The sequence below is a fragment of the Apostichopus japonicus genome, chromosome 17 (genome assembly GCF_037975245.1).
Source record: "Apostichopus japonicus isolate 1M-3 chromosome 17, ASM3797524v1, whole genome shotgun sequence".
NCBI classification, from domain to species: domain Eukaryota; kingdom Metazoa; phylum Echinodermata; class Holothuroidea; order Aspidochirotida; family Stichopodidae; genus Apostichopus; species Apostichopus japonicus.
This window is the reverse complement of record NC_092577.1, coordinates 35678518-35696833: the sequence shown is the minus strand read 5'-3', so window position 1 is coordinate 35696833 and position 18316 is coordinate 35678518. Positions and strand designations below refer to the sequence as shown.

General features: G+C 36.2%; 2 protein-coding genes and 1 long non-coding RNA gene across 12 annotated transcripts in view; 1 reads left to right on the top strand and 2 right to left on the bottom strand.

The window, feature by feature from the left end:
• Positions 1-5604, bottom strand: part of LOC139984665 (twitchin-like) — a 114311-nt gene extending 108707 nt beyond the window's left edge. For all 8 annotated transcript variants that reach the window (XM_071998653.1, XM_071998656.1, XM_071998654.1 and 5 more), the window contains exon 1: positions 5450-5604. The gene's annotated coding sequence lies outside the window, so the exon portion shown is untranslated. The remainder of the gene's footprint in view (positions 1-5449) is intronic.
• A 2484-nt stretch (positions 5605-8088) lies between these two features.
• LOC139984669 (uncharacterized) lies at positions 8089-12440 on the bottom strand. Its single transcript, XM_071998674.1, has 2 exons — positions 11829-12440; positions 8089-9825 (listed from the first exon to the last, which is right to left on the bottom strand). The coding sequence occupies exons 1-2, from the start codon at positions 11998-12000 to the stop codon at positions 8735-8737; spliced, it is 1263 nt and encodes a 420-aa protein (XP_071854775.1). The 5' UTR covers positions 12001-12440; the 3' UTR covers positions 8089-8734.
• A 229-nt stretch (positions 12441-12669) lies between these two features.
• Positions 12670-18114, top strand: LOC139984671 (uncharacterized). Of its 3 annotated transcripts, none has more exons than XR_011799142.1 (3): positions 12670-12685; positions 13975-14184; positions 15666-18114. It is a non-coding gene; the product is annotated as an uncharacterized lncRNA (long non-coding RNA). The 3 variants fall into 3 exon arrangements; XR_011799141.1 differs by having other exon boundaries at positions 12675-12788; XR_011799140.1 differs by lacking the exon at positions 12670-12685 and adding an exon at positions 12715-13322.
• The last annotated feature ends 202 nt before the right edge of the window (positions 18115-18316 follow it).

Sequence of the window (18316 nt, the reverse complement as noted above, 5' to 3'; positions counted from 1 at the left end):
AAGATGGCTAACAGTCCCGTGATAATACGGTACCAATATTTTGTATTACGTACACTCATTATCTGTGACGTCATGGCCTCTCTGTATAATTACGGTCTCCGTTTATCTTTGCATTTTCGTCCATACGGGTTAATTCTCTACAAGTCATAAAATTTTTCGTTCCCTCTATATTTATATTTTTTTGTCGCTGATCACGCACAGACCTGCGGCACCATACCAAAATAGGATAATAACCAATCATTATAAATGAACCGGCTGCCTGGTGGGATTTCTTATAAATAAAAATATTCTCGAAGTCTTAAACAAGGAGGAGGTATAATTAAAGAAATTATTGCACTCGATTATTAAGTTAATGTCATGGTTAATCCTCCCACCAAATTAGTCGTAACGTAATATATTATACCATTACATCATAGTATTGAAAATAGACATAATATGTAGAGTGCCTCGTCTTAATTTGAGTAATTTTGGTCGGTTTAATGAAGTTGTCAAATAAGAGCAAAAAAAAAAGAGTTAAAGGGATAACGAAAGCTGAGAATTAAAAGCAGTATACAAAACAGTACATTGAAACGAAGCACATTTTTATCTGACTCCCAGCTTATATCTTGGTCCGTCGTTGAAATTTAACAAAAAAATGACAATTTATTCACTTTATATTGATACAATAATCTGTGATGTTATTCATGGACTATATACCAAAAAATTGAAGTGATGAAATGTATGACCTTCGAAAATTGTGTTGGGATGCTGTTTTAATCATTTCAATTTTGTACAGTTCCTCATTGCATCAGTGAAAACTATTGATTAAAAAAGACAGTTCGATGCGTTGTCCATGCATAACATGACAAATTATTGCGCAATGTACTTATCTGAATAAAAATGAATCAATTTCATTATTTTTTATCATCCCAGCAACGGAACGAGCCTATCAAGATAGGAGTTATGTCCGATTGTATATTTATGTTACTTACTCCGTGGTATTCATTCGTGAAACTTTAGACTTCGGACAACAAAATTACCACCCTTCCCTGGTGTTAAGCAAAGTAAATAGGCCGGCATATGCATAGATTTGACCTTTTATTAAAGGGATATTCTGGTCGCTCTGGTCACTGAGACTGATTGATTAGCACAATGGAACAAATAGCAAGCTGATGACAGTCGAAGCAAACATTTCTACCCTGGTGACGTCATTTATCACCTGCTGTGGCGCACTCCCTGAAGTGAGGGAAGGTCAAGCCAGTCAAAGTGGTGAGTGCATTAAATGAACCATATCTAAAGTTTGGGACAAGATACTGCGGTGGGTGTACCTAACTGTGGGGCATATTAATCTCTCCAATACCGTATAAGTTTTATATTATCTGCCAACACAATTAAAGTGTGTATTTAGACATCATTAGTCTTGATCTGTTAACTAACAAGGGAAACTAAAGCATGTAAATGATTCAAATTGTTCTGTAGCTATCGCCGTTGTTGAGATATAAATCTCAATGCTTGATGATGTCAATTGCAATGTGCATGCCTAAATGATAATTTCATAGCTCTATATATTCTAGCAGCACAACCAAAATATTCTCTTGTTAATTTCATATGGACAATATGCCTCCCTTTGGTGACATTGACCCCATTTCTTCATAACATATTTGTGATATATTTACAGCAATATGGGGCCAATATTTTCCACTTAAGTTTTGTGTTACATCTGCGGAAATGACTTAGTGGTCTTTATCTTAGACTAAGTAGTCCAGTCACTTAATGCGACGAGCCTGAGATATTTACAAGTTCATTTCTTAAATCATAAATGCAGGTTTGGAATTACAAAGTTTGAATGATAAATAACCCTTTAAGGTATTGTAGGCTTCAGGAAAAGGAGTTGTTGTTTGACAAAATAATAAGTTTGCTTTGGCAAGTTGAATAAACGTGTTCCAGATTTAAAGCATCAGTTGGAACATAAATACCAAGTGTAGTTCTGCAAAACAATTTCATTACAGATAAGCCACGATGAATTTTCAACAATTCAATTCAAAGATGGACGGGTTTCTAATTTCAGTTTCTGAATGACACATTAATTAGCCATAGTATAGACCATTAAAGAAATCCACGCAGAATATAATCCGGTGTTTTACTGAACAATACAACGTTAACCTGAGAAACATTAAGGGACGTATACACTGTACTTAACCTATGACGTCATTTTGTAAGATTCAGAATTCTCTATTGTTTTAGTTTTATCAAATCTGATATTAATTCCAAGTCTAGCCGATCGTTCACCGTGACACCATTGCTTGAATTTGGTTTGATTAAACAGATTCTGTACGCCAAATTTATCATAAAGTTTTCACGTGCATGACGAGCATAAGCACATATACATGATGGAAACACTCAAGTGTATACGTCTGTTGAATTGATGATACTATAATGTAATGTAACTGCTAGGGCTGTAAATATTAATCATGTTGAATTGAAATAATTCCATTTATGTGTCACTGCGACATTATACATAGAACTTTGATTTCGCATATTTGATTTATCGACCATAATGGAATGTTTCGTCATCACCAGATTGCCAGATGCCTTGTTCAGATATACAGACAGTCACAACATATCGCAAGTCGTTAAATTTCAATTACCAAACATTCCAATGCTATAACTATAACAACAAAATCTAACAACTGGCTATGCAAATTGTAATTATTGTTAGAAATATGTTCTTGTTCCTATCGCATTTAAACTATCTGAACTCTAATCTACCGTTGTATATTTGCTTAGATCGTAAACCTGCTGTTGTTAATTGTGATAACATTCCGTATTATTGTTTCAGTCATGGCGCTATGTGAAAGTTACAAACCCTATTAAAGGCAATTACACCTATAGTACATAATCGTTGATCTAAGTACGAAGCGCGTCAGGAATGCATTACATCATGACGAATACATGTTGCGGTTTAATTTGATTACAGGTCAATTTGATACTCGATAGATGAACTTTAAGCTATGAGATTGAAAGGATTATGTAACGGTAGCGCAAGAAAAGGAGAAGGAGCGGGGGTGAAGGGGAGGGGAGTGTAAGGGGCAGGTAAAGGGGCGGAGGTCCACCACCGTGAATGTTAATAACGGCTCTACAAGTGTCGTTAGGGAATGGAATACGTTCAGGAAAATATCAACATTATAAAATTCAAAATCATTCGAGAATGGCGCGTGTCGTCGTTATAAAGTAATTCTTTATAACTAAGAAAAACTACACAGCGTCCGTCCTCAACAAATTTTTACTTAGAGAAATAATTGGTAATATCCTGAAACTCATGGTTGTAATCGAACGAATTCAGCATACCGTATCCAGACATTTGTAACTTCAACTGTATTTAAAACTAATTTTAATCCAGATTTTGCAGTTACAATGTTATCAGATATTCCATAGAGGCCCGTACGCACGATTTCCCATGGGGGTGATGCGTTTACTAAAGGTGTGTATCTATTTATTGTACATCATGTCAGGGGAGGGAGGGCCGGATATATGTATTTTTTAGGTAAGGGTGCGTAGATGCAAAACCGTCCATTATTTTGCAGTCATATCAATTTGCTTTGTGAGAATGTGACGCAGTTAGTGTCAACGTCTCCAGCAACACAGATATTTCTCTGCCCAGGAAAATGACTTGAAAATGGGATCCATCGCAACCCCTTCGCCCTGCGTACGGTCCTGTCGCGTTCATCGGTGGTGTTATCGTATAGTACTGATGAGACCATCACTTTGAAAGGTAAAAACGTTCAGTGTTGTCTGTAAAACGGTACACGACAAACGGCCATGAGCAACTCGAGAACAACATAAGATCTAATGTAACCACGTGACCTCTAGAGTATATAGATATAGTTATGCCATTAATAAATTTAAATCTGATGAAGTGTTACTTGTACTGGTTTAGTATCAAAATTGACATTTATTATATTAGCCTAATATCGCTTTAACATGCTACCAATCCCCTTCCCAACCCCCGTCCCAATCCCCTCCCGTAACACACGCTCTAATGTCATTGGAGTAGACACGGGGCCAGGCTTGGGGGATGGGTGATCAGGCTCCTGAACCCCCCCCCCTCCCCCTCTTAAAATGAAATTGTCGGAAAACATATTTCTAGCAAATATGTTGCCCCTAAAGATACATTTGGAAGCCCTAAAAGAAAAAGTATAGCTACGCCTCTTTTCTGAGCTACACATGTACAATGTAGGCACTACTTTGTAAGGATTCGAACCCGGGCCTCCTGCTTTATATGCGAACACCCTAACCACTAGGCTATGGACGCTGATTGTATGTCCAGAGGTTCGAAACCGGTAAGGAAGGTCGTAAGTCCACTGTAGACGATTGTCACCTGTATCGAACAATATTAGTTCTATTTTGGTGACATATTTGCCTTACCCTAGAGATCAAACATTATTCTAACCAACCAGAAATCATTTGTGATTCCTAAAGCCGGATCTCGAATGAGATACTTTGAACAGACTTTAATGTATGGAGGTAAACGACAGAAGCAAATGGATATATATATATAATTGAAATCGTAGTGAGTTGGAAAACCCAGAACAGTGAAAAATCTTCGAGCCTCCACCGGGATTCGAACCTGGGCCTCCCGCTTTATATGCGGACACCCTAACCACTAGGCCATGGACGCTGATTGTATGTCCAGAGGTTCGAAATCGGTAAGGAAGGTAGTAATTCCGCTGTAGACGTTTGTCACCTGTATCGAACAATACTAGAACAAATTTGTTGTGTAAAAATAAAAATAAATCTTGCTTTGTTCTTTTATGTTTCTGTAGTAAATCAATTTCATGTAAAAGCTTTGCTCTCATATTTGAGTTTTGGTACTTTTAACTTCTTATCTATCACGTGGTAATTTGTTGACTTCTATTTAACCAGGGTAAGCGAATATTATAAGATACCATATGGGTCATACAATAGAATAAGCAAAAACTGTGTAGAACAATAAGAACTATTTTATTACGCGAACCCTTCTGTACCGTCTTTACATGTTAATATTTCTGGTTTCCGTTTAAAACATTGATGATACTGATTAACATATATAACCCCAAACATAGTTTCAGAGCTATCGATCTATACAGCCATCGATCTATACATCTGTAAACCAAATATGATTATATATGCTTAATATATTTATATAACAATTGGCGTTGATCGAGATCAACGCCGTAACGGCTAAAAACACTACTTACATTTTCCTTTAAGATCAATTTATTTTCCAAGTGAATTGATAGTTACATTGGACTATCACAGTATTAATCAGTCAATCAAATTCATATATACTAATAACTAATTCCTAGCTATTATCAGATAGTTAAGATCGAATCTCCAAGCCACATTGGACAAGAATGTATGTCCTTCCAAGAATATAGCCAAAATTCATTTAAAAATGCTTTAGTATTTCAAAGAATACTGATCTATTTACCTGTTCAATTGAAAATCGTTGTCTTGAGTTGGAAGTAACAAAATATAAGTCGTCAGATCTACTCGGAATCTGATGAATACTTCAGGATGAAAAGAAAAGTTCCAAATAAAATCCGGAGAAACGAGAGTGCACCGGCGTACCAGCCGCTGAAGTTTGTGCTAGGAGAGTAGCCCTACTTACACACACAGTATGAGGATATACACTTTTGACAAGATGAGGTTTTATCCCTTGGAAATTCCTTACGCATATTTTCGCCGCGAACGGGTAGACGTTTCTCAGGGCACTGGTGTCACACCTAGGACGCATGACCAAATTTGGCTCATGTAAAATAAGAGTGTAGGCTGTGGTAGTGGAATGGACTGTGTGTTTGATAAGAAGCAGTTGTTCAGCTGCATACGATGTCTCTGTGAAGGTCATAGGTAACACGCTAATTGGTTGCATTATGAGTGGGTGCGTTCATCTAAAGTAGACGGATAAATGCATGGTATAGCGAATGGGAAGACATACACAGAAAGGGGCGAGTAGTCACAATATCATAACATGCATTTGGTATGATTGGAAAGGGTGTATTTATCACATTGATTCCTACAATATGGCAGGTTATATATCTTACATTAAACACCTGAACTATTTCATCATCAAAAAGAATGCGAAACGCATTGAGGTTTCGATGGCTTCATTGTACTAGACTTCTGCTTGTAATCCAGAAATAGATGTGACAATATGAAAGGTCCGAACCAATATGTTGATGTACAATTACACAATGGCATGGTATACACAGGTCAGTCTACTTGACGTGACAATATACACCTTCACCAAAAACAACAGGGGTCTTGTACTCAATGTGATGCATCCACACATCAAGTATGAGAAGTATCCACGATTCCCAACGTTAGGTACCATGTAAAAGGCATTTCAGAGTTTGACCTCTGGTGACCTCAAATGAGATTTGACTTCACAAGCAACAGGATTCTTGTACTCAATATGGCAAATCCATACACCATGTAGCCTAAGAAAAGTATCCACGATTTCTACCAGGAGAAATCATGTTTTAAAGGTTTTTCAGGCCTTGGCAAATGTTAACGGTATTTGGCGACCGCGACTTAAAGCCTACTCGCCGAAACGCAAAATTTACTCGCCACGATGACTAATGTTCAAGTCTCCATAGTACAGACCTACAACATCAATACTTTCTATGAACAAAAGATTAGGCACTTAGGCAGATACATGGTGCTAAGTAATTGCACATTGGAAAACTTTGTTTCTGTGGGGTATGGAATTTAAACCTTATTACTACCAAAAGTAAGTTATGAACAAAGTAAAACATGTCGCAGAAATCATAAATAAGCAGCTAAGCCTCTATACTCTATAGCTCTATACGGATGCCCATAAGCTTATTTCCAATGCCAACAGCCTCTTATTCCTATAGGGCGTAACGCACATGTTATCAAACAGGCTGGTCGGTGGTAGATACGGTAGATTATAAAACAATGTTTCCACAATTTGGCCTCTGGTGACTCCAAATTATCTTTGACCTCCACAAAAAGCAAAAGACTTCTACTTAATGTGGTACTGCTTTACACGGAATACAAGATTGATCCAAGCTTCCCTTCTTGAGATATCGTGTTTACAAGGTTGTCACAATTTCACCCCTAGTGACACCAAATGAACTCTGACCTCCACAATCAACAAAAGACTTCTACTTAATGTGGTTCTCCTTCACACGAAATACAAGATTTATCCAAGCTTCCCTTCTTGAGATATCGTGTTTACAAGGTTGTCACAATTTCACCCCTAGTGACACCAAATGAACTCTGACCTCCACAATCAACAAAAGACTTCTACTTAATGTGGTTCTCCTTCACACGAAATACAAGATTGATCCAAGCTCCCTTTCTTGAGATATCGTGTTTACAAGGTTTTCACAATTTAACCCCTGGTGACCCATTATGACTTTTGTCCTTCTCTAGAAACAATAGGCTTCTTCTACTAAAGGTAGTACACCTAATCACCAAATATGAGATGGTCTAAGCTTCCCTCCTGAAATATCGTGTTTACAAGCGCGGCGTCACACACACACACACAAACATACACGCACACGCATACACCCACACATACTCACACACACACATACACGCAATCATCCGCCAGCATGACTGCATAGGTGACGATTATCATCGAAACCAAAAAGGGGCAGTGGTGCAGAAATGTTTTCCTTTCAAATGGTAATTATTTTCAAACCATTTCAGGAGAGATTTAAAAGAGTCAGAAACACAGAGTACACTTGCCTAACGTCACTGTCTAAAGGTAATTTGATAATTGACAACAAACAAGTAAGTAGTAGTATATTACAATTTGAACAAATGTGCAACTAACCATGCAGATTTAACGTCCAGACTTTGTGTTGAATTTCGATTCAGTCAAAATATTCTTTACTCTTTCATTATATATATATATATATATATATATATATATCTATTTCCTCTTTCATTATATATATATATATATACATGTATATATATATATATTCATACATATATATATATATATATATATATATATGATATATATTTATATATGATATATAATGATATATATATATACAGAATGATAAAATCATTATGTAAAGAAATGAGAAAATCGGTAACTTACATATTTTATTTCTAAACTTGGCCATCCAAGAAGCTAATTATCAAAGTCTGCTTCTTACAGATGAATAACAGAACTCAAAATAAAATATTAAAGATGTATTGAGACAGAAAATTAAAAGTAAACACATTATTGTACAGCAAAATAGATTACTAGTATAGGCATAATGTTTCTACAGCTATTTTTGGTTTGAACTACGTATACTAGACACGGATAGCTCCTTTAAGTCTACCTCGAATATGACGTAAGCTCCGTAGTCCAATACAGAATTTTAAATGTTATTTTTTTTTGGTTTTTCAAACCAAAATTAAAGAACTAGAAATGGCACTTCAAACGGGGAAATATTTTTCATAACTCTTCCAAAGAAACGATGGCAGATGCACCTATTGTTAATTGAATTGCAAATTCAGTTCCATCAAAGACACTATGGAATTTACTTCTTATTATAACAGAAGTGTTGTTTCTTTCTTTGCAGCCGATAAACATTATAAAGTTCAAACATAAAACATTTTTTCATAAAAGCAAAAAAGATATATACTTTTTATGAGGTCAGCACGGTATTTTCTAGTCCGAGGAATGTGTAACACATATATTTTCATAATACATATACCTGTCTCGTTTATACCACATTGCATACTAGAAGTCGAAATTCTGCAGACCCAATATTCCGAGGGCTAATAGTAATACGGGAAGTAAAATGTCTAGGATGGTATCACCAGCTGTATCTGTATTCAAGTGCCTGATTAACTTTGACATGCCTTTCCAAAACTTCTCATATTTCGACGAGCGTATTATGTTCAAAGTAAAGGCACAACGCTTCCAAATATGGTTTATATCTGTGCCACCAACTGCTAATAATGATAAGAACAAAACCGAAACTTTATTGGTAAAGATGAGAGTATCCAGGAAGTAAAAATCAGCCTTTTTTTCTGGCGAGATGGTTACCATTGAAATATTCTTCGCAAGAGGTAGAACGGTAGAATAACCACTGACGTCTTCATGTCCAATCGCTTTGTAATTCCACGCGACGTGAACAGCTAACCCAAAAGTGGTTGCACTAATTACTAAAGTTATCCAAGGACGTACTAACCTTCGGACGCTCAGATAGTCTTTGAAACAGTCGTTGAGTTTAATTTGACAAGTCACCAAACAGTTGGAATGTTTCTTCACAAACCATATGAGGTTTTCGAAACGAAATTCTATCGCTAACCGCTGAAGGTAAAGAAAGTAGCAAAACGTCGAGAAATACCACGTGCTAAGTAATGACACTATATGTTCTACATAGAAATGTGGGGCACTTCTTGTCTTTTCCGAATTCGCATTTGCCAAATGAAAGTGAACGATTAACATGGACATGTTGACCAGACCACAAAAAGAGAAGAGCAAAAGGGGTTTGCAGTTTGGAGGGATAAATCGAGACATTTCAAAGGAATGGAATCTACGTACTATCGATGACTCGCTGAAGACAGTCCACCATTGACCATCAATTTGATTATAATCATTGTTGTGAGACCATCTACAAACACTCGTCATTAAACTTATCAGCTGAACAGAGATCATCAATGGCCAATAAGTGATTAAGAAGGAGGCAAAATGGTAGAAGTTATGGTTTTTACCAAAGAAGCGTACAACATAGGTATAACCACAATAAAAATACACTGAGGAGAGTGTGACCAGATAAAGACGTGAGGTTACGCTGAGAATTCGTCGTGTCCACTTCCCGGTCACTGTATTGGAAAAGAGAGAAAGAAAGAGAGAGAACAACTAAGCCGAGTTATGCAAGCTACAATCAATCAATCATTCAATAAAAAATATTTAAAAAATCAATCATTCAAACAAGAAAGTTAATTATAATAAGGCAAACAATCAAGCGATCATTAAATAAAACAAAACCAATCAGTTAATCAATCCGCCAATCAATTAATCAAACAACAGCTAGTCTATATAAAATAATATTCGTAAGGATCCTTATCAGACAATAAGGTAATCGTTATATGTTTGAATGTTTCAGTGTTCTGAAAACTTCCGGTACACACTTGCCCGATTGTCAACACGGGCGTATGTGAGTTATCAATATACAAAAGTGAAACTATTACCGTTCAAATAGCGCTTAAAACAGCAATTCAATTATTCCTGCGTTTCCATTTGTGACAGTGAAAAATTATGATTATTTGCTTTCTTCAAAATTGGAAATAACCCCAATTAGCTAGTTGTCTTTGCATAAAATATAAAACCATGGTGGATTAATGTTGCTTAGCAGTTAATAAATGGATTCTTATAAATTGGCATTTTGCAAAACATAACATTCTGTCAAACCAGCCAGACAATTTACAATTAATTTGTAAGGCAATATTTATGCCTTTAATGGAGTGTGTGATCCATTTCAACAAAAACTACGGCTTCGCAGACTACCCTACACCATGGAGGTCAAAACTCTGTTCTTACCTCCATGCCTACACTAACCCATAGAATTGAAATAGATGGCGCTAGCCATGAAGCTACAATATCTGGTTTATGTTAGATAAAATAGCCACTGCTACCAACTTTGATACCGTAGCCTACTTTTAGTTACCCAATATACGATAATAAGAATGGATATGTTACTTGATGGCTGGAGCCTTTGTCATCCGACGTCACTCGCTATGTGATTACGGTTTGCAATAGTCTACATGGTTTGTTTCAATACTGTAGTTTTGAAGTGCCAATGAGTGTTGGTTGTGTAGGTTACTCCAAGGTCGAAACACAGAGCCTTGGCCCAGGAACAGTAATATGCCATTCAGAAAGTGTCATCTTGTGGCCATTCACCTTGACATCGTTTTACAATTTCCGGGGGCCATTTTGTTGTTGATATGAACTACTAACGACCTCGCGTACTTTTTAAGACTATGTATTTGTTAACACAAGTTTGTAATTATTTCATCTGCTTTCAACAAAAATACAAAATATAAAATTTAGTCATTTTATTTTGGCCTAAAATCATGTCAGGAACGACGCAAGTACTTAATAGAATGCCAAAAGCAAATGGGGAACGACTTTGTACATTGCTTCTGAGGTAGGCCTATAATGACGCTTTGGATTACTGACTGATCAGTAAGCAAACATGCAAATTAGCAGGAGACGGTTGAGTGAAACTGAATCAGGTACCAGTTACGCGAAATTATTATAAACAAATGGTTCTACGTACCCTTATCATCCAAACTGATAGATATTATAAAGTGTAGTTAAGTTAAGTTTCTGACTTTCGCGCATTCGCACCTAAATTAATTATGGGACCGACTCATATTAAAGGTCAACATTATCATTTGGTCGCTACATTTAGTCTGATAAAACTAGTCAACGTTTCCAAAAATAATCCCCGGCTGGCTGTTCTGACGGTCCGAATGTGTCTTAGTGATGAGAGTTCAGTTAGAGACAATTAGCTGTATATTAGTGAGCCTCTTCTAGGGTGATGTATGATGAATGCTACTTGAATTTGGGCCTACTGATTGACCATTAATTTATTTTCCATTTTATTGGTAGCAATACTATAGTGACCTTAAAATAATATGTAAAACGTGCTAGACGTTTTCTAAACTGCTTTTATTGAGGCCCTGATCCAGTTAAATACCTTGTTGCGAAACGACTTAAACAAAAATTATTATAACAATTTGATCATGGGTACTAACCATTATTTGAATTTTCACCATATTTGGTGGCATTACTGATTACGTTCTTTAATTCTTACACTGACCTGTGGTATAGAAAGGGTACGGTTTCTCCACTTTCTCGCGGGTCCGGAATATCTCAGGTTGTGACCATTCTATTAATCCGAGACTCCACATTAGAGCCACCAAGAATACTGGTAACACTCGTCTTTTTTCAAACGAAGGCTTTTGAGTCAACTCGCTTTCGTGTGGTATCATTTTGATCGGCGATTGTAGTCTAACTTCTGACTATAGTGACAAGTTTACCATTTAATGTATGCTTCCAGATAGCGTACGAAGTTTGTAAGAAATGAACTTTTAGCCTACAAAGAATTCTCGAAAGTCATTATAGTACGAATAGTAAAATCGCTGTCTGAATCAATTCGCGATTGTGCTTGAATTATTACTAAAACGGTACAAGAAATATAGATTACAACAATAACAACCTAAATGAACTATAGAAGTCCGACTAGAAGTGCATGCATCAGGAAACATCCGTTTTGACCCGTTGCAGTAACGTTGGCATATATGAGTAATATATCGTACTGCGTGGGTATGTATTTCCAATACAAAACAATCTTCACAACGGCAACTATAGCGGTTGCACGCTGCAAATCAAATATAGGAAGGGACTTCCTTGTTTCTATATGTCAAAGTGATTTCAGTTCCTCATTGGAAATCCACTGACAAACATTTAACAGCGTATAGGAAACGGGGTTGAAGGTCACATGCATACAGTTTGCTAAGGTGGCATCCTCCATATAGAGTCGATATTACTCCTGTTTGTGTCGTTAGCCTTACGATAGGATCGAATGGAAAGTCATGCTAGATACATATATGTCTTAGTATAGTTTAATCTCTAAACAATTTTACATGTGTGTTTACTATGACTTGGAAACCAATGGTGAGAGAGTGCACGGAATTATTGAGACCGAGACAGTTTCTGTAGAAGGCATATGGAAAGGTGGCGATCATTTGATCCGTGCATAGTCGACCTCGGGCCTTAAGTGTGTGTTTTATACCTTCCAAAACGACCGTATCGCGATCTTTTGAAAAAAAATCAATGTACCGATATCATTTACTGATATCGGCTAAAACAAATTACAGTAGTTTAAACATTTCTCTTTCATAATCTTTTAACCAATCATCATTAATCTGAACTTTACTGTATGTCGTTTTCCGATTAAAAAAGTTTAAATTTTTAGTCCAGTCGGATTTATGTGCTTGCATATTCGTTTATTTTACAAGGACGCTAACTTCAAACTACTCGAATTCTCAGACCGTTTGATCAAACTGCATGGCTAAACTTGCGCAACTAACTTCAAATTCTGTTCTTTCATATTATATAAGCCTATTTCTGATTGGTTAATGTTCACTGTATGTCTTTTTTCCATCAAATGAAAGTTTCCGTTAGAAATTTTTCTTCGAAAACCTCATTATAACGCCTCATTATTTATTCATGAGCTACGTCACGAATCAGCTTGTGTATCAACAACATTCTCACTGATGCTTCGTCCGACAATCGTATTGTGATTTCTGAGGTGAATTTCGAGATTTGTTAAGTAATATGCAATGAAATAAGATGACGACATTGCAATAAACATAAATTAACAAGTTGAGAATCCTATTTCATAGTTTCCTTTGAAATAGGATGAATATAGTGATATAAATTGCCCACGTAAACGTTTGTAGCGAACGTACAGGCCTACCGTGCTGTATGTATTAATGCATATGGTTTCGTACAGTTAGGTTAACACTCGTATGTACGTAGGCTAAAGCTATCGTTAGGACTATCACTGGTTGTTTGTGTGGATGATACCACTGTAAGTGGGTAACTCTTTATTTTGCTTTTACAACCAATTGATTTGTAACAAATGTTATTTTCTCAAGTTCGATTAAAAGGTGTGCAGACAAATAAATGTATAAACACAACGTCATGTCTCAGTGTTCGTTTACATTCACTGCTATAATTATTTTAGCATCAATTCATTTAGAAACAAATACAATCCCCTTGCCGGTAATGAAACAGTCCGCCTGTCAATATGCATATTCATACCGGTGACTCATAACATCGGCGGATTTTAGTCTGTGTGGCTTTGTAGAGCAAATACTCTTTTATAGCCTAAACTTTTCCATATGTTTTGGTCTTTCATCTTTCGAGAATTTTGTCTGTTTCTTGTATTCTTTTTCAAGTCTTGCACAGTTCAAAGTGTATCTAAGAAGACATTTTGATGGAAAACCAAAGCTTACTGGACAAAACACTCCCGGGAAAAAACGGTGCTCGATATGAAAAGAGACGCCGGGTGTTTGTGTGGAGATTGCTGGCATGGTACTTGGGTATAATCGAAAGGTCTGCGTCAGTTGAAACCTGGAGTACAGGTGCTGATAGAAACATACTAAACGGTAAGTTACAATGATTCGCTCTTCCTATTTGTAAGTTGCAACTTGTACCTTTTCAAATGACAAACATAGAGCAATCCTCTGTTAAGTACATTCTTATAGATCGAGATTTATATTGACTGAACTAATGTATGGGACACTTACAGTATGATTCAGTGTGTTGTGCAATGTTCCATCCATGTACATATTTCTATTTAACTATATGATAGTGAAAGCTTATATAGGAAGTTATGCATCACTCTATACATGTTGTCCATATATATATTATAAGTAAACTATGGAATATTCTACTGTGATATTACACAAATTGCTAGTTTAAAAGGGAAGTCTTTATACAGCATAATGACTCCGTTTCCTTCCTTTGTCAGTTATGTCCCTTTGCATTAATTCCTTCCATCTGCGTTAATCTATCGTTGTCACAGTGGTAAACTATAGTTTGTGAATATATGATTTAAAAATATCTAATAAATTGTCAGTTTTCTAATATGTTTATGTTCAAAATATATATGTAGTGAAGGTGAAACATGAACGAATTCAAGTTTAATAAATGATGAGGTGATTAATACCGTTACGGTTGCTTCAAGAAAATTCAACTGAGAAGTTTTTACCCGGCTTATAATTACGAACAATTTATTTCAATTTAAAGAGCTTACCCTCTTAGAGTCAAGCTTGATAGTGAAGATACTATATATGTTCATGTATACATTGGATGATGGAGTTTTCATTACGAAACTGGCGCAAATATATGTAAGCAAACTCTAAACCAAACCAAACCTCACACATACAACAAACAAACTGATACCGAGTTGTAAAGAATACTTCTGCCATTAAGAATAGAAAGTTACCCACAAAAGTATAAATCAAGTCAAACTTCCCTTGCCACCGTCATTGTTAAATCTTTATTAATTGGTTATAGTGCTTTGATCACCGTTGTGGTGACATCAAATTACTGTCGTGTGATAGAATCACAGATTTATTTTCACAAAGCCGAGACCATTACCGTTTACTTTTGTCTAATCTCAGTAGATTTATAAAACCTTGCTTCATCTACCGATTTATTGTCATGTAGACACTGAGTTATTGCCATTCCTCCATTATTGTAAGATTAAAGTTCGTGTTGCTAAATGCTTTGGTGACCAAGATTGCGGAGGAAAAAAACGTAGTCATGCTACTTTTTAAATATGTTTTCATAAATTTTAACTAATCAGTTTCAAACGATAAGAAATGTTATTATAACGTTATCTGAGATGTTTATTCGATTAAATATGACTTGAATTGACTTCCCTGAAAGCTTGAAAGTTGACATGTAATAATTAGATATATTTCATTAAAAAATGTACCGTCATTACAAGGCGAAGACCAAGACTGACGTCAGTTCATCGCCTTCGATTATTTGATTTCAAACCTTTTGCATTCTAACGTAAGGAACAAGAGGTTGCTATGTTTTGTTTCTAATCACTTTCTAATATTTTTCCATCTTATAGGCCCTTCCCGGCAACGACAACGAATATTGTATTTTTCCTATATGTGTTCTATTCTCCTGATGATCTCTGCCTCGATTTTCACTATGTTCTGGTACACTCAGTGTGTTTTCCACCATTGGAAGGAATTCTTACGATACACATCCTTCGTGTTGTTTTATTGGCCTGTCCTCACTTCCGTACAATTTTTGAGCATATTCGCTAACTTTCAAAATCGATATGGACAAAAGAATTTGACGACGGATTTGACATGGACAAATTTGTTTAGCGAAACAAGTTTTTGGCAAAAATTTTACAATGGAAACTTTCAAAACACCGGTAGGTTGCCAAAAATTGGCGTTTGTATGTTATTTTATGGGACAGCAATCTTTAATACGGTCTTAGAGATATATTGTTTGTTTAATCAGGATGCCGATTGCCGTCATTTTACTGAGTACATTTGTACCGTATCAAATATATCCAGCATTTATTTCTATTGTACATTCTGCTTCTTCCTATATTTGAATCGTAAAGCGTTACAGGCTGAAGGTAAGCGCACCTTATTCTTCATTGAAAGTAACAGTCAAAGTCAATCCGAGTGTCTGAAGAGAGTACGATCCGTATTTAAGACATATTTAGAGCTCCGAAGGTTGTTATTTCCCTGGTTAAATGTGATCATTTTTAGCACCTCGTTCGGAATTACGGTATTTTTGACTTGGCGTTCGAATTCTTCTAGCGGCGGTAATGCTTCTGAAATGGTTCCATTAGAGATGGGAATTCCGGCCTGGTTAAACCACAACTGGATATGCGAGATTAAATGCGGTGAAAACTCAACTACAACAGAAACTACGAACCACTTAATTCCGTTTGAATTGATGGTAGTTGGAGAGAAAATTATGGTTGTTCTTTTGGGGTTGGTAGTTGTTGGTGGAATGGATTTACGATACATTTGGGATGATTTTCAAATAAAAGTCAATATGATGTTTTCTACTGATAACGTAAAGGACATTGAGTACATAAGAAAGTTTGTCAAAAACCTTCGCACCGATAAAGCGTCCTCGACCGTACCGACGTTTGTGATACCATTGTTTGGGGTGATATGCGGTGTACTAAGTGGAAACCACTTTCAAGGTTGAGAATAAAACTTTAAATGGGTTCACTGTAATGTGACATAACTAATATGCTCATTATATGATCTAAATATTTTTAGTTTGCCTTACTAGAAGATCCTTAAACAGAAGCTGACTGGTAAGTGATAAACTTGACAAGAGCAAATAAATCTTTGGCTACAATGGGACCGGTGCGTTTGCCGAGTGGATAAAGGCGATGGCATTTGAAGCTATGAGGCTTAGCAACCGGGCATAGTAAGGTGGGTCTTTCATCCAAAAGCAACCTACGGTGTTCCCATCTGAAATGACTTCCTAACTTAAAAAGATTCCAAATTTGAGTTAAAATGTGGAACTGCAATCCACCCGATGTGTAAGTAGTACTCCATAAGCCTTTGCGGGTTTCTCCCACATTTATGGTCGCTTAAGCGTTGTAAAAATAACTGCTGGTTATCATTATTATTATTATATATTGAATATTATGTAAAAAGTGAGCCCAGGTTACAAGCCCTGTGATCTGAACTATATGCAACCCTCGGTGGTGATCCCCACATGTCCATTTTCTTGCTGGGGATTCCAGTCATATGTCACTGTATCTTCCATACCGTGTAAGCTAGGTTAGTTTTATCCTTTAACTGCAGGATTTTGTTAAAGGTTTGCTCAGAGCGAGCAAATATTCGCTCTTGAAATTAAGTTTACCCTTTTAACATAGTTGAATGTAAAGACTTATTTAGTAACTAGAAGGTTTTTTCATCATATCTTTGTTATTGTTTACTGATTTAAATTAAAATCGAATCCTAATAAGAATTTCTATTCTGAAGTGATTGTTTTTGTTTGTAATTTCATATATCAACCTTTGTCTAAAGGTAGGGACAAGATATTGAGATAGGAGTTTTGAACTAACAGTGCCGTACATTTTACTCTTCTATATGAGCTCTACATTGTTTGCCATCGAATATCTCGGTCTTTTATTTGCCTAAGAGATACCCATATTAATAATCTGAGATTCTTAACAACATACTCCAAAAACAAAAGTGAATTAAGGGAGAACGCAATTCATTATTCTACATCAATTCACGCATCTTTTTCCTTGTTGATGTTAGCATATTCTAAAACAAAAGTGAAATACAAAACATAACTTGTTATCGTTTTTATGGTTCGAAATATTAATGATTGAACTGCAGTGGCGTGATAGATCGAAGTATTGTACGACGCAATACTTGCCAACACACACGCCGTAACTACGAAATACAGTGTACCTAATAAATCTAGGCAGACTTCCAATTTCGTTCGTCCGATAGCATCGTATGCTGATTATTATATCTATATATAATAATTTCTGAGCTAGGTAGTATAGAAAACAGAAAGTTATTTCCTGTGCAACATCCTTCGGCAAAACCTTCAGTAATATAGTAGTTAAGTTAAACGTCTGATATAATTGACAGGTGCGTATCCAGGGGGGGGGGGCGTTGGGGGCGCGCGCCCCCCGGGTAAGGAAAAGAGGAGAGAAAAAAGAGAAGAAAAAAGGGAAAAGGAGGGGGAAAAAAAGAAAAGGAGGAGAGAAAGGAA